Source organism: Pleurodeles waltl, chromosome 6 (genome assembly GCF_031143425.1).
Source record: "Pleurodeles waltl isolate 20211129_DDA chromosome 6, aPleWal1.hap1.20221129, whole genome shotgun sequence".
NCBI lineage: Eukaryota > Metazoa > Chordata > Amphibia > Caudata > Salamandridae > Pleurodeles > Pleurodeles waltl.
In genome coordinates, this window is record NC_090445.1 from 301805792 (window position 1) to 301829581 (window position 23790).

Sequence of the window (23790 nt, forward strand, 5' to 3'; positions counted from 1 at the left end):
AACATATGGAAAACACAAGTTCATGTCATTGCTTTTTACCTACATAGCACCCTGCCCTATGGGCTTCCTAGGGCCTACCTTAGGGGTGATTTAGATGTAGAAAAGGGGGAGTTTAAGGCTTTGGCAATTACTTTTAAATGCCAAGTCAAAATGGCAGTGAAACTGCACACACATGCCTTGCAGTGGCAGGCCTGAGACATGGTTAAGGGCTACTTATGTAGGTGGCACAACCAGTGCTGCAGGCCAACTAGTAGTATTTATTGTACAGGCCCTGGACACATGTTGTGCACTTTGCTAGGGACTTACAGGTAAATTTGATATGCCAATTGGGTTTGAGCCAAGGTCACCATGTTTTAGGGAAAGAGCATATGCACTTTAGCATTGATTAGCAGCGATAAAGTGCGCAGAGTCCTAAAGCCAGCAAAAATTAGGTCAGAAAAAGAGACAGAGGAAGGCAAAAAGTTTGGGGTGACCCTACAGAGAGGCCATTTCCAACAGTGCAACTCTGTGAAGTGGTCACTATCAGCGTCAAAGACAAGAGACATACGTAGGTATTCACTTCATGTGCCTTTCCCACTTACGTGTGACAGGAACATAATGTTGTAAGGAATTGTTTATATAATTGCTGCCCCAAGCATGCCTTCTTATCTATTGTTTGGGAATATACTTGTGTCAGGGGTCCTACAAAATCTGCATAAATACATCTCATGTATACAAGGTTATCAGAAGTATTCCTACCAGAAGCCATCAATGCCATCTATGCCTTGATGCAGACCCAGCCTTTGTGTCCCCACGGTGTCTGATCTAGAGACCTCATTCCAAGCTAACAAGGGTTAGGGGGGCTTTTCTCAGGGACATGGTACTGGGAGATTAGGTTTTACACACTTAGCTCTTTTTAGGTTAGAACGTAGGTTGTCCATGCTAGGGTATTATGGCCTATTTCACACACATGGTATTGCAAGGTGGTGTGGATCTTTATATTCACGACTCTCACTTTTTACAATTCTGCTTCTTGCATTGCTCATTATCCTAATCATTGCATCTCCTGCATTTTACAGTAGATTGCAGTATTGTTAATAAATCCTAGTGAAAACGACCTGTGTGTGACTGAGACTTGTTGCTCAGGTGAGAAAAGGGTACTCTCCATTTAACTACGACTCCCCTTAGAAGCTGCGCTCTGGAGTCCATGCGTAAAGGCTGCCAGAAATCACCTTTCACTTTTTGGCACTTTGGTGAGGTACTGCTTGTGAGCAGGGAGGGTTGGGCCGACAGTTGCGACTTGTTGTAGGATTGGCCTAGTCACCTACAAACAAAAGAGCTGTCATCCCTAAACCAGCAGTCGTGCCTAGAGCAAGAGTCCAACTACAACAGAAGCACCCCATGAGGTGAGTCAGGTGTTTCTGTCATATGGAGCTAAAGAAATCAATATTGTCTAAATATGGACCACTAAGGCCCTCAGTATGACATTGGTGGTAAATCCCGCTTACTACTGTGGTAACGGCAGCCAACATACCGCCGCGGTGGAGAATATCTGTTCACCATATTATCACACACACACGCCAATCCAACAGAATACTGCCACATACACAAATCCACTAGCCCAAAGGTCAGTGCCAAAGTGACACCCATACTGTTACGCCAACAAAACAACACCCACCACAATGTGATCCACGAATCACCACAGCGGACATTCACTGGCGGTAAACCATTGGCAGTACATACTGCCGCACTCAGAATTGACACCCACATACAAAACAACACTACATTGGCCAATACTAAAATCACACACCTGACATTCATACATACACCACATCCACCCACCCACAGCACCATAAAACACTTACCCCCGGTACCCACAACCCTTTACGAACAACAATTACTGCCAGGAGATTGACACGAACATCACAGAGACAACTAGACACACACACCACATACACCCATACATCCCTCAGGCACCCCACATCACACACACCACCACATTACTCAACACCCTCTCACCAACACACACTACACAACACCTATGTCCTCACAAAGGCACCCCCGTTTCACTGATGAGGAGTTAAGGGTCATGGTGGAGGAAATAGTCAGGGTAGAGCCACAGCTCTTTGGAGCACAGGTACTGCAAATATCGTGGACAGGATGGATGCCGTGGGATAGCACCCAAGAACAAGGACAACATCAGAAAAAGGTGGAACAACCTACAGGGAAGGTACCTTCTGTGGAAGCAAGGCAACAGCTTGTCATGCAGAGGACTGGTGGTGGACCCCCACATCCTCCACCTCAGCTCACAGCATGCTAGGAGCAAGTCTTGGCATTACTGCATCCTAAGGGACTCACTGGAGTTGCCGGAGGACTGGACACTGGTAACATTTACCACTTATCACTCCCCATACCTGCATGGCTTCTTACCCCCTCACCCTCACTCCCATCACTCCACTCAATCCCACATAGTGCACCTACACATGTGACTAACCCCAATGCCAAGCCCTGCATGCCATACCAATGTATGGACACCCCACCCAGCCCTGCATGGACACCAGTCACCAAAGCATGGACATCATAGGTAAACTAAGAATCACACAATACATCACCATACACAAGCAAAAGGTGGCAGGGCAACACCAACGATAGAGGGGAAGCCAGGGATGTACACTATGTCACAGACATGAAGCATAATACATCACTTACATCCCAACAGGTGCCCCAGCCAATCACAGTGTAGAGGAGGTGCCATGACAAACCAGTCCCCCAACAGAAGATGCTCACAGTGATGACAGTAACTCTGGGCTTCTGGATCTAGATCAAAAACCTGGCCCATCAGGGACCACTGGATAGTCGGCCACCCAAGCCCACTCACAGTCCACCACAGAGCCTCTCCGATCAGTATCCAACACCACAGCACCTACTCAGTATACCCACACCTCTTTGCCCAGGACATGTCAATCAGCAGTGTGCCCACCTGTACAGGGACCCCAGGCCACACCTCATTCCCAAGACAATCAGGGACCTGGGGTCAGTGGAAGTGGGCACATCGTTCTGGGGACAGAGGCACAGGCCAACAGGGGCACTGGGAGGACTGCTGTGTGCCAGGGGGATGACAGGCCCAGGGAACCGACTCTCCAGGAGGCACTCACCGAGATCCTGGGAGCCTACCAACATTCCCAGGATATGATGGGGCAGATCCTTGACAATGTGCAGGAGAACAGGTGGCTGCTGGAGGGACAGTATCAGGGGATCAGGCCGGACTTGCAGGCCATTAACACCATCTAGATCTCCAGAGCAGGGGTTCTGGCAGACATGGCAAACATCATGAGGGAGGCAACAGCACAGCACCGGGCCCCTACCACTAGCCAATCCATTGACCAGCCCTCCAGCTCTGCTCCAGCTAGTAAGCAGGAGGACCCGCCACAGGACCCACAGGCCACCAGCACCCCTCCCCATGCAGAAGTTAAACCACCCTGCAAACATTCCCTGCGACCCAGACAGAAGCTAGAGACACCTGCCAAGATCACCGCCAGGAAATGAGACTCTCCTGATTGCTCCCCTTGTGTGCCACAGAGTCATCTTGTCCACTTTGACCTGCCTTTGCTCCCCTTCTTATGGCCCCTTTGACACTGGACCTGTGCTACAAACAGACTGGAACAATACCCTGGACCTTCCTCCATAATCACCCCATTCCATTACACTTTCCCTCAAATTCATAGCACTACAATAAACACCCTTGAACACAACTGGACTACTAGTATTTTATGTTTTAAAAATTTGCATTTATGGCAACAGTCACATCTATTGCAAATGATCTGAGCACTGTTAGAGCATATAAATAATTACCTGTAGCTGTCTGTAGTGAGTACATCAGTACACAGTTGTGATATCACCAGCATCTCTAAAACGACAATCCATAGGTGACAATAAGTTGAGATGCAAAGGAAGTTCATGCCATCATGCTACAGCCACACAGAATACATCAATAGTCAGAGGAATGGTCAGTTGCACTGTCTTACCAGTGTGTCATTGGAAGTATTGACGGATAACTGATGTTCTGTTTCCTCATCCTCTGCCTCTTCATCCTCACTGTCCTCAGGGTCTACTGCTGCCACAGAGGCATCTCCAGTCTCTTCCTGCTGCAGGAAGGGTACATGCCGTCTGAGGGCCAGGTTGTGCAACATGCAGCATGGGGGTCTGTACATGGGGGTATGTCTCCTCCTCCTATTCATCCACAGCAGTAGGTATTTAAGGGACACAAGAGTGAGTAGGCTGTCACAATTTGAAAAATGGAACCACAACTTTAGTGTACATAGTGCATTTATGTGATGGGACAATGGGAAGTGCGAGGTATGTGCTAATCTAGGCTGTGACGCAATTAAGATTGATATGACCTTTGTCAGCCTCCATGAAATGGTGACCGCATGTCCTGTATGTAGGGAGAGGTAAAAGTGAGGTAACTCCACCGACGTTGGGCATCGTGGCGGAAGGTGGTCTTGCACCACTGTGCAATTCCTCATTAGATAATATGGGGCTCTATGGAGTACAGTGGCCAATGGGGATCTGCGCTGGGCGGTGTACACCGCCGTGGACGTGATCGCCATTTTCTATCGGATTCCTCACTTGTTTCCTAACCTTGAACAGGAGAACACCTACACTGCGTGTGCTGCTATGACCTGTGTCTGGAACCTACCATGTTACGTGAGACCGGGGAAAGGCCCCCTGCCTTCACTTTGGAGGAGTTAGAGCGACTGCTGGATGGGGTCCTGTCCTAGTACAGACTGCTGTATGGGCCTCCAGACTAACAGCTACACTTTGGGCAGCATGTGTGAAGGATGCATGGAGATGTGTGTGCAAGCATTGTGTCTCGGGGGGTATCTTGTGGTTGTGTACATGGTGTGCGCTAGCCGATGTGTGTGCCATCAGTGATGGAAACAGGATTGAGGGCCATATTTGTTACATGTTGGATTGTATGCTTGATGGTGTTCTCCTGTCTGTATTACCTCTGCAGGTCAGCACCCATCAAAAGAAGGGATTATGGCATGCCATTGCCAAGGACATGCAGACCCTGGGGGTCCATGGTAGGTAGAGCACTGGGCACGGAAGACCGTGGAGGCCCAGCTGGGGATCACCTCCCAACGAGGAAGGGGTATCCATCAGAACCTGACCCCTCTGATGGCCCACATACTGGCCCACATCCAGAGCTGGCCGGGCACTTGAGGGAATCACAGCAGCCACAAGGGGGTGAGTACAGTGGGCATTAGTACAATAATTGGCAGGTGACATGGGATCCGGGTGCTGGATGTGAGTTAGCGGGTTCCCTTAAGGACAGGCCAGACATTGGAGCATGAGTCAACTCTAAGGTAATCTGTGTATGGCAAATGCAGGTAACCTAGCTTGTTTGCATTCCATGTCAGTCAGGGCTTTGTGGGTACCTGGGGAGGTGCAGTTGGTGGTGTGTGGCCTTCATCTTGCTGTGGCATCTAGCCAAATCACTGGCAGTGCAATTCATAGTGCTCAAGCCTGATCCCTGTGTGTGACGGTGCTGTGTATGCCAACTGCGGTGTTGGTGCAGTAATTGACCCAGTGTTTCCTTTTTCTCTCTCCCCTCCTTTTTTCTCCCATCATCATGTCCATGTGTGCATTAGCATCATCTAGCGGAGGAGCAGGGGCACTGGCGACAGAGGGAGCTGCAACCTACAGGACCCAGGAGGCAGAGTCTACCAACGCTGAGGTAACCAGTGGGACGGAGGGCAAGGGCAGCACCACGGCAGAGACAGGAGGTGACAACACAGACTCTGATACCTCCTCTGATGGAAGCTCCCTGGTTGTGGCGGACACCTCTGTGACCACCCAAGCTGCAGGTACAGCTGCCACCCCCGTACCACAACCTCCCTCCCAGTAGCCCCTCAGCGAGTTGCCCATGCCCACTCACCCTGGAGGATGGGCATCTCCTTCGCCCCAGGCACCTCAGGCCCAGCCCCAGTGAGCCCTGCTGCCCTGAGAGAGCAGGCTATTGACCTCCTGAGATCCATCTCTGTAGGGCAGTCAACCATTGTGCATGCCATCCAGGGGCTGGCATCCCAGATGCAGCAATGCAGTGCATTCCTGGAAGGCATCCATGGTGGATTAGCGGCCCAACAGAGATCGATTCAGGCTCTGGCCTCCTTTCTGATGGCAGCCATTGTCCCTGTTTCTACCATCCCCCCTCCAACTACCACTTCCCAGTCCCAGTCTCCTCAACCCCTACCCATCCCATCCGCGTATACAGACGAGCATGCACACAAGACAACACCCAAGAGTGGCACAGTCCAAAACAGGCACCACACTTCATCCCACAAGCACTCATGCAAACACCAGACAGTTGCAGACACAACCACATCCACTGCCTCCACTGTCTCCCTCTCCTCCTCCTCCACCTCCACCTACCTCACAATCTTGTCCACACTCACACCTGCATGCTCTGCATCAACGTCCACCACCAGCATCACAACACTTGCAGACACCTCCACAACATCCAGGCATATGTCCCCTGTGTCCTCTCCCATCCTGTCTGTCCCCCCTCCTAAAGGACACAAAGGCAAGCACTCACACACCCAACAGTCATCCACCTCACATCAGCACACTGCCCATGCACCTGCACCCAAATCCAGCAGACATACACCTCCTACAACCACTCCCTCAACCTCCACTCCCATCCCTCCTCCCGCCCCACCATCCATAAGAAGCTTTTCCTTGCCCAACTTGACCTCTTTCCTCCCCCTCCCCCCATCTTGCCCGTAAGAGCAGGATCCTAACGATCCAGCCTAGCACCTCAGCCAAACAGTCCATGCGGAAAATGGTGGCACCACCTAGTCGTCGTGGCAAGTCAGAGAAGGATCCCACTCCACCAGCCAAGAGGGCTAAGGATCCCACACCTCCTGCCATGAAGGGGATGGAGCCTGCACCTCCTGCCATGAAGGGGAAGAAACCCTCAACTCCTGCCCAGAAGGCTAAGGAACACGCACAACCTGCCATGAAGGTGAAGAAGCCCTCAACCCCTGCCAGGAAGGGTAAGGATCCCACGCCTCATGCCATGAAGGGGAAGAAGCCCTTGACTCCAGCAGAGGCTGTCAGGGTGACACCACCACCACCAGTGGTCACAGGGCCCCCACTGCCAGCTGAGGAAGTGTATTCCTCACCACCAGCAGAGGCTGCCCAGGAGGCACCTCCACCTGCCGCCACAGTTTAGCCCTCACCACTAGCAGAGTCTGCCAGGAAGCACCTACACCTGCCACCACAGTTCAGCCCTCACCTCCAGCAGAGGCTGCCCAGGAGGCACCCAACTTCACCTGCCACCACAGTTCAGCTCTCACCTCCAGATGACACAGTGCAGCCATCACCACCAGCAGAGGGCATATAGGCCACCCTCCAGGGATTGCTGTATGAGGGACCCCCTCCAGAGCAGTGGGAAAGACAACCACCTGAGAGGCAGTGGCCTTGCACTCCCCAGCACAGAGTAATGGGCATCGAGCTCCCTCCAGAACCAGTGGGAAAACACCCACCTGAGAGACTGTGGCCTTCTTGCACTCCCCAGCACAGAGTAATGAGCATGGAGCCCCCTCCAGAACCACTGGGCTTGTTCCTGACTTCAGCTGAGGTGCCCCCGACCCCCATCCCCCTGAGGTACCTGCCCACTTGCAAACAGATGCATCTGGATGAAGTCAAGATTTAAGTTGGGCCTTGGACAGTGCCCTGTGCCTATGTGGGCCCTTAGTACATTGGACCAGGCAGTGGCCCTTGGTGTACATTTGTACATATCTTTTTCACATACAGTTGGTTTATTTGGTAGCTGTTTATATCAATACATTCTCATTACTGCATTCTTGTTGTTCCTGCATTATTGTGCAGTGTATTGTGTGCCATTGTTTTTCGTGTGCAGCTGGTTGTATGAATGTTGTGTGTATCGGGTATGAGATGTGCGTGTGTGTGTCACTCTCGTTTTCCTCCCTCCCTCCCTTGTGTGCTAGGCGGCTGTACTCACCTTCGTCATCTTCATCTGCGTTGGTGTTCCAGGTAGAGCATGACGTAGGTGAGCATCGGGAAGACTTGCAGTTCCGGTTCCATGTTCTTCCCTTTGTCTCCGATGGTGAGTCTTTGCTCTTATGTGACGCATTTCCGCCAGGCTTTTGATGGCGTTAGTACCACCCCAGAAAATATGGCAGATTGATGTGTCAAAATATGGTGGATGGTACTTTGTCTTCTGCCTGGCTGTTGACGGGTACCACCGTGGTGATTGTTGTGTACAAAACTGCCCCTAAACTGTCAATTAGGGGTTTGTGGCAAACTCCACTCCATCGGCAGAGTTCCCAGAGTTTTGCAACTCTCTCTCCATTTAGTGCACAGAGCTTGTCAAAAACTCTGCCACCCAGTGGCTGAGGGCAGTTTAGAGACACACTCGCTCACTCCAACTCTCACTGTACTTCCAATTAGTCCTGTGCACCTGCCAGGCAAGTGCTGGTTGTCTACTGCATGCCTTCTATTCCTCCTTCCTTCTCCTGATTGGTTGTGGGGACTTTTTGGATACAAAATGCAAAGTGTTTTAAACAGTTCTCAGCTGATGTTTTTTACTGATATAGCAACCACGGATCACAGTGTAGACTGCCCACATTCTGCTCTCTCTAGAAAATGCCCTGATCGGGCTGTCTGAGGTCTGCAGAAACATATGAGAGAGGAGTACCGGGTATCAGAGGTAGGTGGATGAACTTCAAAGCAGCGTGTTGTGAGGGGGTTGCAGATTTCCTTAAAATACCTCACCGTGGGCTGGCAAAAAGGTTAATCAAGTTGGTATGTCTCAAGAGCGACACTCAGGTTGAAACATCACTTCAGGAAAACCATTTGCATGATTTCCTTGCTCCATCTGCACTAAGAAGCCCCTAGACGTTCTTCAGCATTACCAGCACATTAAATCCTGTTTACCCAAAAACTGTGACAATGTGTCTCAACTGAGTAGAAGGTTGCAGTGGTCTTCTAGTATCTACTGCAGGATTCAAAGTTCACACAATTTGAGGCTCCACCATAGGAGTTGCATATTTGTAGTCCATACAAATCACACCTGTGGCATGGCCAGGTGCTTGACTTTCCTCTCTATTGAAGACAGAACACCTCACCATGGTCTCTTCACTTCACATGCTGGATGCTGAGTTCATCCTCCCAGAGGTGTTCTGCTTCTGGGGTATCTAGGAACTTCTCCTGCAGCATGCATTCCAAAAATTTACTTGTAGCTTTGTAACTCTTCAAAGAACCTCCTTCCTATTTTTTTACCTCTTCCAGCACTGTTTTCAGAGGTCCCATGTTAGTGATTAGTTATGGAGAGTTACACTTATTTTTTGGGATTGTGAGAAAACTGCAGGATGCTCGAACTCTTTTCTGCACCTACATATTGGAACCCTGTCTCACTTCTAAGTTGCGTTGGTTGGGCCTTGATGGATTTATTCACAAACCCTGATGTAACATTTGTTTCTGTGTGGCACCTCAAGTTGTGGAGCTTTAACAACTGTGTATAGGACTAGGGTCAGTCTCATGACAATCCCATTGACTGTACCAAGATAGAGATACTGTGTCATTGACAAGCTTTTCAGTTTCTGTTGGGTATTAACATTTATGTGAAATTCAGGTCAATGAAAAGAATGCATGCAATCACTTAACTTAACAGCATAGAGTAACATATTCATATCTGTATTCATTTTAGAATAAAAGCACATTTACTGGTGAGAGACTTCAAAACATGAGAGAGTGATTTGATTTGACTAGATGAGCTTTGTGACTATAACCTGACAATTCTTGTTCGTTTTCTTTCATAACCCTATTCCATTTCTATTCTCTTTGTCTTCAGAGTCGAACACATGTTTGCCACTGTCGACAAATAAGGAGACTGGTAGGTTCCAAGTCATTCTCACAGCAACATTCAGATATACAGGCTAGGGTGACTTGATTCTGACACCCTTTATCCCTGGCCCCTCCTTCAGATGACAGCTGTATCAGGATATGGCAAGGGAGTGACACTGAGGACATAGCACTTAGAGGGCCTTATACCAGTAAATATATGGGCTGATCTTAAAATGTCTAATGTTCTACTAACCCTGAAAGCATTCAAGTTCTCTATAGTGTGTCAGCTAAACTTTGGTTTTGGTTCCAATAGACAATACGCAGACAATGTGAACACAGTGGGAATAGTTTAAGATGGGTTTTAGCATGATGGATTGAGTCAAGGAGTCAGGTGGTCTTGGTACGTCCTGAGCATATGTGGCAGAAAAACAGGTTTTATGACATTTCAGAAGGATGGGGTAAAGGGTGACTTCAGTCACAGGGCAGCCATTGTCAGATGAGAGTTAAGGCAGAAAATTCCTGCAGTGTGGCAGATCATTGCCAGCAGCCAAGTGTGAAGTGTACTGAGTTGAGTGGTAGAAGGGAAAGGCAGATAGAGTCATACAAAGATGCTCATTACAGGGATCATCTCAGGGAACAAGTTGGATTTTTCTCCATCCCTGTTCTCCATGGCTGTTTACGTTGTCTTTCAGATATGAAGCAAACAATGAAAAATGATTGCAATGTAATGACCATGTCGAGTCTGGACCACAGTGGTGCCAGGGCAGAAGGGTGGAATCCCTGAGCTGTCAGACTGAATTACATAGGCTTTATGAGTGTCCTGTATCTTTATAGGACAGGGGTTTTGTTAGAGACTGGAGTAGCTAAGATTACTATTGAGGTACTTCAATGTTTGTGAAAATATGCTGAGTTATGTGACAAATGCATTGAGCTCCCCATAACCTCTAGACCATAGCATCATCAGGTGAGAATGGGTCTGAACAATGTCTATTTTACAGCTGTAAGATAGTTTCAATGTTAAGTAATAGGGAACATTCATTAGCACTCAATGTGTGCAAAGCACTACTGCTGAGTGAATGTAGACTGCAGGTAGGCAATGAACTGTATTTTCAAAGTTATTGGCTCTCTTGTTCCTTTTCCCATTCAAAAATGGCACCACACCTCCTTGAAGTATCGCATAATGCCCCATGGTCCCTCAGAATCCTCAATGAACTAGGCAGAAGGATCAGCATCATCAAGCTTCCATTAGGTAGGCCTGTGGCATCTCATGTTGGATAGATGGGTTCATGGACTGCTACAGTATAAGGCAGCCATATATGAAGGACTTTAATTTGCTTGATGTAAACCTCCTGCATCTATCACCCTCAGTCTGCGTAGCCTCTGTTGACACTGAATTATGCAATTCAATGGAGGGCATAAGAAACTTATGAGTTTAGCCAACATGGCCAGCCCACTTGAGAAAGGGTGCTTCTGCACATCACAATATCCTGAAAGAAACAGGAATAAATCATTTACTGTATCAAAATGATCTTTATTTCCACCAACAGAAGAGAGAGGATTACCATAGTGGTCTGCAGTCTCAAGGGGGCATTACCACACATGAGAACCAGTCAACTCCCAGCTTCAAGTGAAAACTGCCCTCTATCTCACACCCAGGCTCTACCTTTACTGTCTAGCAGACTCTGCATCTTCTTGAAATCTTCATATACCTAACATGTATTCTAGCATGTAGTAGGATCTCTCCTCGGTGATGAAGCTGACTAAGTCAACAGGGCTTAACCACAGACGTACTGCTGTTGGACTTACAGGCATTGATCTTATTATCTAAGTTCTAGTATCAGCAAATTGGTTTACACTTTCTGAAGCGATTTTCCCAATTGTGTATTTATTCATTGTCTAGATACAGGCCTGGGTTTAGCAGGGCTGCTTTACAAGTACCCTGTCACTTGGTTTCTATACATGCTTCTGATTTGGTACGGCCATTGTATTAGTTACCATTGTTTTAGTAATGCATCTGTTGTCTTTTTTTTCCTATGATTGTGAAGGGATTTTGCAGCAAAGTATGAGGGAAACTAAATGAATAACCTGTTTTTTTTCTATATATCTTTATTAGCTTTTGATACATCACATTGAATGATCCACAATTGTAGACAACACTGAGGTTCTTAAATCAAGGGGTGATTGTAGGAAAGTACCATCTTGCCTGGCATGTTACCCCCATATTTCACTGTACATATGTTGTTTTAGTTGTATGTGTCACTGGGACCCTGCCAGTCAGGGCCCAGTGCTCATAAGTGTGCCCTGCATGTGTTACCTGTGTTATGACTAACTGTATCACTGAGGCTCTGCTATCCAGAACCTCAGTGGTTATGCTCTCTCATTTCTTTCCAAATTGTCACTAACAGGCTAGTGACCAATTTCACCAATTTACATTGGCATACTGGAACACCCTTATAATTCCCTAGTATATGGTACTGAGGTACCCAGGGTATTGGGGTTCCAGGAGATCCCTATGGGCTGCAGCATTTCTTTTGCCACCCATAGGGAGCTCTGACAATTCTTACACAGGCCTGCCACTGCAGCCTGAGTGAAATAACGTCCACGTTATTTCACAGCCATTTACCACTGCACTTAAGTAAATTATAAGTCACCTATATGTCTAACCTTTACCTGGTAAAGGTTGGGTGCTAAGTTACTTAGTGTGTGGGCACCCTGGCACTAGCCAAGGTGCTCTCACATTGTTCAGGGCAAATTCCCCGGACTTTGTGAGTGCGGGGACACCATTACATGCGTGCACTATACATATGTCACGACATATGTATAGCGTCACAATGGTAACTCCGAACATGGCCATGTAACATGTCTAAGATCATGGAATTGTCACCCCAATGCCATTCTGGCATTGGGGAGACAATTCCATGATCCCCCGAGTCTCTAGCACAGACCCGGGTACTGCCAAACTACCTTTCCTGGGGTTTCACTGCAGCTGCTCCTGCTGCCATCCCCTCAGACAGGTTTCTGCCCTCCTGGGGTCCAGCCAGGCTTGGCCCAGAAAGGCAGAACAAAGGACTACCTCAGAGAGAGGGTGTTACACCCTCTCCCTTTGGAAAAAGGTGTTAGGGCTGGGGAGGAGTAGCCTCCCCCATCCTCTGGAAATGCTTTCATGGGCACAGATGGTGCCCATTTCTGCATAAGCCAGTCTACACCAGTTCAGGGATCCCCCAGCCCTGCTCTGGCGCGAAACTGGACGAGGTGCCCAGAGCTGCTCCTCCAGTGTGCTCCAGACCTCTGCCATCTTGGAAACAGAGGTGCTGCTGGCACACTGGACTCTGAGTGGCCAGTGCCAGCAGGTGACGTCAGAGACTCCTTCTGATAGGCTCCTCCAGGTGTTGCTAGCCTATCCTCTCTCCTAGGTAGCCAATCCTCCTTTTTCTGGCTATTTAGGGTCTCTGCTTTGGGGAATTCTTTACATAACGAATGCAAGAGCTCATCAGAGTTCCTCTGCATCTCTCTCTTCACCTTCTGCCACGGAATCGACCACTGACTGCTCTGGAAGCCTGCAAAACTGCAACAAAGTAGCAAAGACGACTACTGCGACCTTGTAACGCTGATCCGGCCGCCTTCTCAACTGTTTTCCTGGTGGTGCATGCTGTGGGGGTAGTCTGCCTCCTCTCTGCACTAGAAGCTCCGAAGAAATCTCCTGTGGGTCGACGGAATCTTCCCCCTGCAACCGCAGGCACCAAAAGACTGCATCACCGGTCCTCTGGGTCTCCTCTCAGCACGACGAGCGAGGTCCCTTGAACTCAGCAACTCTGTCCAAGTGACTCCCATAGTCCAGTGACTCTTCAGTCCAAGTTTGGTGGAGGTAAGTCCTTGCCTCCCCACGCTAGACTGCATTGTTGGGTACCGCGTGATGTGCAGCTGCTCCAGCTACTGTGCACTCTTCCAGGATTTCCTTTGTGCACAGCCAAGCCTTGGTCCCCGACACTCTAACCTGCAGTGCACGACCTCCTGAGTTGTCCTCCGGCGTCGTGGAACTCTCTTTTGTGACTTCATGTGGACTTCGGTTCACTCTTCTTCCAAATGCCTGTTCCGGCACTTCTGCGGGTGCTGCTTGCTTCTGAGTGGGCTCTTTGTCTTGCTGGACGCCCCCTTTGTCTCCTCAGGCAATTGGCGACATCCTGGTTCCTCCTGGGCCACAGCAGCATCCAAAAACCCAAACTGCAACCCTTGCAGCTAGCAAGGCTTGTTTGTGGTCTTTCTGCACGGAAACACGACGTGCGACATCCATCCTCCAAAGGGGAAGTTTCTGGCCGTCTTCGTTCTTGTAGAATCCACAGCTTCTACCATCCGGTGGCAGCTTCTTTGCACCAACAGCTGGCATTTCCTGGGCATCTGTCCACTCCCGACTTGATCGTGACTCTTGGACTTGGTCCCCTTGTCCACAGGTACTCTCGTCTGGAAATCCATCGTTGTTGCATTGCTGGTGTTTGTCTTCCTGGCAGAATTCCCCTATCACGACTTCTGTGCTCTCTGGGGAACTTAGGTGCACTTTGCACCCACTTTTCAGGGACTTGGGGTGGGCTATTTTTCTAACCCTCACTGTTTTCTTACAGTCCCAGCGACCCTCTACGAGCTCACATAGGTTTGGGGTCCATTCATGGTTCGCATTCCACTTCTAGAGTATATGGTTTGTGTTGCCCCTATACCTATGTGCTACCATTGCATTCTATTGTGACTATACATTGCTTGCACTGTTTTCTATTGCTATTACTGCATATTTTGGTATTGTGTACATACATCTTGTGTATATTTGCTATCCTCATACTGAGGGTACTCACTGAGATACTTTGGCATATTGTCATAAAAATAAAGTACCTTTATTTTTAGTATATCTGTGTATTGTGTTTTCTTATGATATTGTGCATATGACACTAGTGGTAAAGTAGGAGCTTCACACGTCTCCTAGTTCAGCCTAAGCTGCTCTGCTAAGCTACCTTTTCTATCAGCCTAAGCTGCTAGACACCCCTCTACACTAATAAGGGATACCTGGATCTGGTGCAAGGTGTAAGTACCCCTTGGTACCCACTATAAGCCAGGCCAGCCTCCTACAGTGATCTACTAATGAACATATAATTCAGTGTATTCATAAGGCTGAGGGTTTAATAGTGTCAGCATTTCAGTGTGGTGGCTCAGTCTTCCACTATCAACCTGTTTCGCTTGTGTGTCAAAAAAAAGCAAACCACTGCAAGGCTAATAATAAAACATGTAACAAAACAACTAAGAACTAGTTCAATTTTAGGGGTGGCAGCAGTATGTAAGGAAATGATGTCAAAGATCATTGAGTAGTGGGGGGGTTTGGCAGTGTAGAGGTGGGGGAGAGGAGGGAAACATCTGGTAGGTGTCAGACACACTGGTGACCGGACATAGGCACTGTCACAGCTGTGATATGCCACCCAGCCAGGTGTGGCCCCTACCAAGGGTGGCCCATCTTAGCCTCTAATAGTGGTCAGCATTCCGCTGTGTCATCTATTTTATCAGCCATTTAAACATATAAATGTCCCAGAGCGTGGCAGCTCACAGGCCATGGCATCTGCTTCTGTCACTTCCCACTTTTGCACCACTTGGAGCCAATATGCCTCAGATGGAAGCTGTGCTGCCTGCCACACCACTGCTATCTGTCGTGTAAAGATGATCACAGCTAAATCTACTAGTTTCAGATAATGTTTAGTGCTCTCTGTATGCATTATGATCCCCAGTAAATACAATGAAGGGTCTGGGGACAATTGCACATTTGTCACCTTCGAGATATGTTCCATCACTTGTGACCTAATCTGTGCCAGAACTGGGTAGTCCAATACCGTGTGTAGGTATGTCATGTCTGCATGTCTGTAGTGCAGGTACATTGGGGTTACTCCTAGTCAAATCCTATTGAGTTGGTGTGGCCTGAGGTAAGTCTGATGTAGATAACTAAACTGTGTGAATTTCATGCTGACTTTATGTGACGCCCACTTGACTTGCTCCACGACCATCCCCCATTGCTTGTCCATCATGGCTGGCCGAAGGCGCACAACCCACCTGGGCCACTCATGCAGGGTTTGACTTCTGCCTAAGACCTGCAGGGCAGCATACAGCATCATGTCTGCTTTCTTGCTCAGCCCATGAGTCAGGGCACACTGCAGTCCATGGTGCAGCTGTGGCTCCTCTTGGTCTACTCCCCAATCATTACACACCTCTAGCACAAGTGAAGTATTCTCCAAACAGAGGGCAACTCTCAAGTCATAAACAATTTGTAGTTCTTGGAACAACTGCAATGTGCCATCCGTGTAGACGGTGCCTACCTGTGTCACCCCCATGTTTTGCCCAATGTACGGTAATGAGCATCCAGCTGGGCCCTCGCCCTGGGTATGCTCCACGAAAGGCAACTGGGTGATATGGCATCCATCTCCTTCCAGGCTGGATGTGTCTCTTCCAGCAGATCTTTGTAACTCATGTCAGTTTGCTTAGTTCCCTTGCAGGGCTGCCACGATTCAGCAGCCCGTCCAGCTCTGCAGTTCCCCGGAGTTAATTTCTAATCGTTCTGATTTCCAACAGTGTCTCTCCAGCCAGCCACCTCATGGGCCACTGTGGTTGTGTCATAACAAAGTACAGCTCTAGGTCCGACACCCCAAAGCCTTCCTCCAACAGTTGTCACTGTAGTATGGTCATGGACACTCTCTTCTTATTGCCTTCCCATATCAGATCAAACACTACTACCTTCAATTTCCATCGCATAAGTATCATCGGGAGAGCCAGGAAGAAATATAAGAGGCACATCAGGACCAGCATCTTGGCCATGAAAGCATGGACAGTGGGCCACAAAGGGAGACATGTCCACAGACTCAAGAAGCGACGCATCACTGTCAGGACTCAACCATGGTTCCCCTCTAGTAGGTTCCTGTCAGTACAGTACACATGAACCCGAGATAACATAAGGACTTAAAGCACCGGGGTTGTTTCCCGGGCTCCACTGCTACCATCTCCTCCTGCTGTACACTGCCTAAGGGGAACAAATTGGATTTTATCCAAAAATCCTAAGGCCAGTCTTTTCTTCAAAAAGCTCCAGTAGTTTGCATAGTGCTGGCAGCACCTGTCTGTGATTCCGTATGTAAATCAGGGCATCGTCCCCATATAAGGATACAATGTGCCAGTCGGTCCTCACCCCTAGACCTCAGTCCGGTCCCTTGGACAGCAAAAGGCCAGCAGCAAAGATTAAGGGTGAGAGGGAGCAGCCCTGTCGGGTGCCTCACCCAATCTCGGACTGCTGTGACACCTGTTGTCCCGTCTTCACTCTGGCCTGTGGGGCTGGATAGAGTGATCTAATCCAACCAAGAAACTCAGGCCCCATTTGAAGGTCATCTAGCACTTGCACGGGCGCTCAGTACCAGAGTGTAGACTGCCTTCTCATGTCAAGTGATACCACCACTGGAAGGTCAGGAGCTTCCTCCTGCACTGCCTTGATGTGAGGTAACCTTCAGATGTTATAGAAGGTGGCCCTATGCGGTATAAATACATATTGATTGGGATGTTCAATCAACTGGAGCAGTGGGGTGAGTAGCTTGTAGCACTTTTTCGAACATCAGCTCTCATGCCCCCCTTCGTCTTGAAGGGAGGACACGTCTCTTTTGGTGCTGCCAGCATCTGCTCATGTCTCCAGGGCATGGAGATGCACCAGCAAGTCGCGGTGCAGCATGAGGCAGGGCCCTCTGTGGTATGCTGTGGGGCCATCATTGCCCGTCTGAGCTACCCCCTCAGGCTACAGCCAACACCCAGAGGAGAGGGGACTTCTAATACAAATTTGGGCATCTGTGGGGCTTCTTTAAGCAGGAAAGGTGTGGATGGGCCTAAGCGGAGTTTCACAGCAAAGTGTCTGCGCTCAGTGCCATCTTGACCACAACCTCAATGAAATGACCTTGTTATTGCTTTTATCAACTTCATCACTGACTCCAACCTTCAGTATCTATGATGAATTACCATTCTTAGATTTGTGTGTGTGGCATGCAAATATAGACTGTAACTAATTGTATGAGCTGACAATAGATTGTAAATATGACAACAATTTATCAAACCTTCTGAAAAGTTTAGAATACTAGTGCCTGTCCTGATGATATTCTTCAAATACTAGGACAGAAAGTTATTGAAAAGAGCAGTTGAAAATAGACAAAAATAGTGTTTTAATTAAAATCGATAGTGCCTTATTTCACTGTTTTCTCTGAACATTTCGCCTATTTGTAATCATTATACTGGATATATGCCACATCAGCAGCATGATTCCTTGGTACATTTTCTTGCTCCTTTCCACTGTCTTGATCCCCACTGTTTTCCCCAAACCACCTGTGAGAAATGATGAGTTCACAGATTTAAACGCTGATTGTGTGCATGCTAAGTCTTACCATCTACAGCAGAAAATAGCAGAGTGCTGATTACGAAGACTCCCACAATAGACAGCATCTTTCAAACCTACAAAAACAAAGGAATAACATCAGCAGTCTGTCAAGTCACTCAAGAATGCAACTTATCTGTTGGTATTATACACACATGGTGTTGCTTTTAACACCCGTTAACAGGTTTCAAAGTTCTGTGATTTTATTAATTTGACTACACAGTTTTAACCCCTTCAGTGCTGAGAATGGAATGTTTCCATCCTCAGCGGCGTCACTTGTGTGCTGAGGACAGAACCGTTCCGTCCTCGTCACAAGACCACCAAATCCCTCTGCTGATTACAGCAGAGTGATTTGGCTTTTCGAAAAACCTCCTCTGAAGCTTAGAAAGAGCTTTTTCATCTCTCGTGGCTGTTTTCAGTTTTGACTGAAATGGCGAGCAGCACGCACAGCACACTGATGTAATTTCAGTGAAAATGAAAGTGAAATCAGCCAATCAGCTCATTTCACTTTCTCTGAATCTGTGCTCAGGGGACTATCCCAGCCCCCGATCACTGAGGCAGATGGGACTTATCATTGGAAAGGGGAGAATCTCCTATTTCCTATTGGAGATTGCCACAGGAGGGTGATACCCACGCAAGGATCTTCCTACTGGACAGCAGGCAGGGGGGAACAGCCCCTTGGACAAGGGCTTTTGCTCTCCACCAATGTTTTTCAGCTAAATCAGGCTTTCTGCCCCAATATGCCCCCCGGGGGGAAGAGGAGAGCCTACTCGGACCCAGTAAGGTCGTTTTGTAGCTGGAGTAGGGATGGGAGCTACCCAGAATAAGCTTGACAATCCCTCCCAAAAAATTAGCACAATTTCCCTCCAAGGGGAGGCAGAAAGCCCACTAGGCACCAGGGAGTATTTTTTATTAGCCAGAGTAGGGGTCGGGGCTGCCTAGAATGGGCTTTGCAATGTCCCCATCCCCCAAACAAATTGAGCACAGTCTTTCTGCCCTGTTAGATGGTGGCAATAACCCATTATTTGCCCCTGAGGGGTAAGAAAGCCCACTAGGCACCAGGGAGTATTTTCTCTCACCAGAGTAGGAGTGGGGGCTAACAAGAATCAACGTGTCAATGTCCTCACATTTCAAAACATCACTTGTGGAGATGCCCAAAGCAGTAAGCCTAAAAATGTATAACAAAAACTGAGCTTATGAGTACTCTTTGGTGCGCCCTCAAACATTACACATTTTTGGCTCTTTTCTGTTTCAGGTACTTGGGCCAACTCTCACAAGTGAGGTATCATTTTTATCAAGAGACTGAGGGGAATGCTGGGAGGTAGGACATTTGGGCCAGCATGGTCATCCCACACAGAAATGTGAGGAAATTCAATTTGTTTTTGCTAAATTTGAGGTTCGCAAGGGATTCTGGGTAAGAAAACATTCAAGAATACATGCAGGTCACACCTCCATGGACTTCCCCAGCTGTCTAATTTGCAGAAATTTCTGGGTGTGGTAAGTTTCCCTGGATGGCCACCGAGCCCACGACCAAAAACGCAAGCCATGTTGTTTTGTGATACATCATTTTGATGTCTCTACAATACATTTTGAGCTGTTTCATGTCATGGACACAAGGCCTACTCACACAAGTGAGGTGCCATTTTTATCAGGCGATCTAGGGGAATGCGGGTTGAAGGAAGTTTGTGCCTCCTTGCCCAATCACAAACTTTCCATTACAGAAATGTGAGGAACTTTTTTTTTGGTGAATGTATGAGGTTTGCAAGGGATTCTGGGTAAAAAGATGTGATGCAAACTGTGCAGGTCAGCCTACCCTGGATAACCCTAGGTTTCCTTAGGTGCCGGATGAGCTTGGGTCCAAAAGCTCAAGCTACCAACACTGGACAAAAAGGGTCAGTTTTGGTGGAAAACTGTGCTGCATCCATGTTGTGTTTTGGGCCGTTTCCTGGCGTAGAGAAATGCTGAGTGGAAGGAAGCTGGTGGCTGCCCGCATTCCAGTACTTTCCACCAGAGAAATATGAAGAAAATTTGTTTTTTTTAGTCAAAGTTTGAGGTTTATAAGGGATTCTGAGTAAATAACCTTGGTGAGAGCCACACATGTTACCCCATCCTTGATTTCCCTGGGTGTCTAGTTTTAAAAAATGTACAAGTTTGTTAGGTTTCCCTAGGTGCAGGCTGAGCTTGGGACCAAAATCCACAGCTAGGCACATTGCAAAAAAGGGTCAGTTTTCAGTAGAAAAATGTGATGTGCTAATGTTGCATTTTGATTTGTTTCTGGTCGTGGGCACTAGGCCTACCCACAAAAGTGAGATCCCATTTTTATTGAGAGGCTTAGAGGAACACAGAATAGCAGAACAAGTGTTTTACCATTCTCTGTGTTTGTGTCTTCCAAATTTAAGACAGTGTGTAAAAAACAAAAAAGTCATTTTGAGAAATTCCCTCTAATTTACATGCTAGTATGGGTACCCACAAATCAGAGATATGCGAATAACTACTGCTTCTAAACACCATATCTTGTGCCCATTTAAAAAATACATAGGTTTCATTGGTACCTATTTTTCAGACTTGATATTTTACCAAATGAATTGCTGTAAACAGGGTACACAATGAAAATCTATTGCATGGTGCAGCTCAGTTATTTGTTAAAAGCCCTATATATACCTGCAAACAGAAGGATCCCGCAGATGTAACAGTATATTGCTTTTAAAAATCTGACATAGTCAGAAGAAGTTACAAATGAAAACATAGACGTAAATGGCAGTTTTTCGCAACTCAATTTTAATATAAGTTTGCCATTTTACCTGTTGCTTTCTATAGAAAAAACTGGAAGGATCTACACAAATTACCCCTTGCTGAAATTCGAAATTTTGTCTACTATTCAGAAATGTATAGCTTTCCATGATACACCATTGGTTTTAGAGCCATTTATACCACTAACTGGAAGGAGTTGAAAGCACAAAAAAAGAGGAAAAATGTACTATGTCCCAGTAAAATCCAAAAACTGTGCTGAAAAATTTGGTTTTCTGACTAAAGTCTGCATGTTCCTGAAAGCTGGAAATATGGTGATACTAGCACCACAAACCCTTTGTGATGCTCTTTGCAGGGAAAAAAACAGACTCTTTCTTCTGCAGCACTTTCTCCCATTTTTCCCAAAAAAACCAAAATGTTGCTGTATTTTTGTTATTTTCTCTGTCCCCTCAAGAGGAATCTACAAACCCTGGGTACCTTTAGGATCTCCCGGATGTTGGAAAAAACAACAGAAATTTGATGTGGATTCCTTATGAGGACAAAACCTTAAGGATGCATAAGTGTGAATTACTCCAAATAGCCAAAAAAAGGCTTAGTATGGGGCAAAAAGGCCTAGCAGCGAAGGGTTAAAAAGTAGGTATGCCTGAGAGTCAGGCAAGTTTAAGTATATGTGAGTGTTTGTTATCTATTTCTGCTTCCACAAAGATTGAAATTCACAGCATGTTTTATTTTCTACTCAGTTGACGTAGTTAGGTAGAGGTGACCCCAACCTGTGCTTACCCTTTTAGCAAATCACACACAGACAACTCAGTAACACCTCATCCAGGCTTTCCCTGTGTCATAAAATTAGAGCTGTTCTGTAATTCTAAATTATTGGTGATGGTTGAAGGAGAGACATGAGTGTCTTTAACATATGGTGGTCTCATCAGTCGGCATGAGCTGAACATTGAGAAAAGATATGGTATCATACGTAAATCGGTCATGTAATATGGGAGTGACAAAAAGAGAGTACAAATGAATATCAGGCATCAGTAAATGCATGAAGACCAACAATAGGCTTTTGCGATGGGAATCTGGGAATCATTGCATTGTAAACCAGCCTGCTACCCTGCTCAGAATACCCAGATGCATTGATTTGGTATCTTAGCTTTTCATTTCTGGCATTGACATCACACTAATCTAGCATGTGTGCAGAGGCATATGCCTGACTTTGAGAGGACCTGTGCCTGAAAGGTTGCGCAAAGCATGCCCTCCTTAAGGGCAGAGGACACATGCATACTCATTAATTTTCTGCTTCTATGTGCTTGCCTAGTACTTTACACTAGTAAAGTGAGTGACATGAAGCACTTGCCACTATCTCACTTCTTCACCATTTTAGAAGTTTTTCTTTTGCATTTATGAATAATAAAACTCATTCAGTATTTACTGACTATTAGTACTGGTTACTTTGTTTATTATGAATTAATGTCTGACAGAATGCGTACTGCCTTAATTGAAACATTTCATGACTGATTAATTCAATCCAGGACTTTCTGCTTCACTATATGTACATTTAAATGAGTATTATGTGTACAGTTGTATGTTTTATCATTCTTACCCATGTTCACGTGAACATTTGGGTTGCTCTTGTTTCCTAGAAGATGGTGTGGTGAATTACCCCAGGAGCTTACATATACATATTGCTCCACCCTATCTCAGGGTTGTTTTTCCTTTTCATTTTTTCTTGTTTGCTCATTACTTCTTTTTGTTATGTTATTTCTGTGTGTGCCCTATATAATTATATGGTGACCACTCATTGGATTACCCATTTCCACATTTCATTTACTTTAGTTATTGTCAAATAGGGAAGATCTAATCTAGACAGAAGAATAGATAGCTAAAGTTATTAGTGGGTTGTCCCTTTTTTCTTCAACTACTACCAAGCCCTTGACAGGTGCTGTTAGACAAACTAGAAAAGGCTAACAAAAAGCACAGACCAACAGAGCTACATGCTCATATGCTCAATGAGTACCTAAAAGCTGGCATTATCCCACTGGGTTTACAAGTCTGTAACATCCCAGGCATTTTCTGAGTGGATAAAACATTTAGCGGGGGCTTTAGTCACATTGATACCACATGCTCAAGACATGTGAAGGTGTTAAGCATGGGGACTCTACTAGAACACAGCAAAGAATAACTTAAAGAAATAGCTGAGTAAGAGAAAGAACTGTTGTGTGTCTCAAATTCTACAGCATAGAACTAAAAAAGAAAGCAGATAAGGTAAAAAAGGATATTAAAAATGTCTGCAAAGAAAGATCATATCCTTATCTACTAGACGACTACTACAATCAAACACAGCCCCCTGTAGGAAATATAGCCTGGGGCAGGTATAAGGATCAAAGGTTGATCACTTTTTCAGCATCATCCACAAGTTCTGACATCTCTGAAGAGAGACCCAGGGGAAGGCACCAGTAGTAGCTCAAAGACTCAAACTCTCAGCCTTTTTTTAGGGAAATCACAAAGGGGCAGGGAAAGCAGAGGAAACTGAAGGAGTCAATGGAACCAGTTTCCAGGAAACCATCAGGCTTGTAGACATTATTACAAGTGGACGCTGAAGGACCATTGAATCAATCCACTGTGCACAGAAGCATTGCATTTATTGATAGAGGTCCTGACATGACCCTTTCCCAATCCAGCTCTTCAACAATGACAGAATCTGTTCCGATATTCAACCTATCAAATCATAGGTTAAGAACATAGTATGTTTCACTATTAAGCAAAGGTCTATC

The 23790-nt window shown here is 46.8% G+C and overlaps 1 protein-coding gene across 1 annotated transcript in view; it reads right to left on the reverse strand.

The window, feature by feature from the left end:
* LOC138301918 (lectin-like) overlaps nt 1-23790 on the reverse strand; it is a 314703-nt gene that overhangs the window by 261889 nt on the left and 29024 nt on the right. The window contains exon 2 of the mRNA XM_069242382.1: nt 18285-18351. Within this exon, the coding sequence (XP_069098483.1) occupies nt 18285-18342 (58 nt within the window). The 5' untranslated portion in view covers nt 18343-18351. The remainder of the gene's footprint in view (nt 1-18284; nt 18352-23790) is intronic.